The sequence below is a fragment of the Antrostomus carolinensis genome, unplaced genomic scaffold (assembly GCF_000700745.2).
Source record: "Antrostomus carolinensis isolate BGI_N321 unplaced genomic scaffold, ASM70074v2 scaffold44689, whole genome shotgun sequence".
Classification (NCBI taxonomy): domain Eukaryota; kingdom Metazoa; phylum Chordata; class Aves; order Caprimulgiformes; family Caprimulgidae; genus Antrostomus; species Antrostomus carolinensis.
Window position 1 is genome coordinate 2,840 of NW_010338731.1, and position 1,000 is coordinate 3,839.

The window sequence follows — 1,000 nt, forward strand, 5'->3', positions numbered from 1 at the left end:
CGCACAGGGCTTGCGTCGCCTTGGCTGACTCCACCTCCACCGTCTTGATGATGTACTGGGGGGAAAAGCACCCAGAGATGGGGGTGTACTGGGGTGTACTGGGGAAGCAGCATCCGAAGGGCCTGGGATAGAGCTGGTGGTGGCCCAGGGGGCTAATTTACAAAATCATGGTGCTGTGCTGATGCACTCAGGGCAGAGGGATGGGTGGCACTTGAAAAGCACCCATCGGGCACCTCTAGAATCCCAGACTGGTTTGGGTTGGAAGGGACCTTAAAGCTCATCCAGTCCCAACCCCCCTGCCAGCAGCAGGGACATCCTCCACTAGATCAGGTTGCTCAAAGCCTCATCCAGCCTGACCTTGAACACTTCCAGGGAGGGGGCATTCACAACTTCCTTAGGCAACCTGTTCCAGTGTCTGACCATCCTCACAGTGAAGAACTTCTTCCTAATATCTAATCTAAACCTCCCCTCTTTCCGTCTAATACCCCTTGTTCTATCACTACCTGTACTTGTAAAAAGTCCCTCCCCAGCCTTCCTATAGGCCCCTTCGGGTACTGGAAGGCTGCTAGAAGGTCTCCCCGGAGCCTTCTCTTCTCCAGGCTGAACAGCCCCAACTCTCTCAGCCCAGCCCAGCCCAAAGGCTCCAGCCCTTGGCTCATCCTCGTGGCCTCCTCTGGACTCATTCTAAAGGTCCAGGACTCATTCTAACAGGTCCAAGACTTGTTCTAACAGGTCTGGACACCTGGCCCAGCTCACCTTCCCCAGCCAGGAGAGATGGAGAGCCCTGTGGTACTCACCTTTATCTGCTGGGGCTGGGACTTGAGGCTGGCGATGGTCTCCTGGCTGTCCCGTAGCCGCCGGCTGAGCCGCTCCTCCTCCTCAGCTCTCTCAGCCAGGGAGTCCTTGAGCCTCAGCTCCACCTCAGCCAAGCGGTTCGTCTTCTGCTGCACCTCCAGCTCCAGCTCTGCCAGCTTGGCCCGTGTCTCCTCTGCCTCCCGCT

General features: G+C 57.5%; 1 protein-coding gene across 1 annotated transcript in view; it reads right to left on the minus strand.

Moving 5' to 3' along the window:
• The window catches only part of KIFC3 (kinesin family member C3), a gene marked incomplete at both ends in the record, with an annotated part of 3,789 nt that extends 2,797 nt beyond the window's left edge, over window positions 1–992 (minus strand). The window contains 2 exons of the mRNA XM_029086902.1: window positions 6–55; window positions 798–992. Of these exons, the coding sequence (XP_028942735.1) occupies window positions 6–55; window positions 798–992 (245 nt within the window). The remainder of the gene's footprint in view (window positions 1–5; window positions 56–797) is intronic.
• Window positions 993–1,000: the final 8 nt, after the last annotated feature.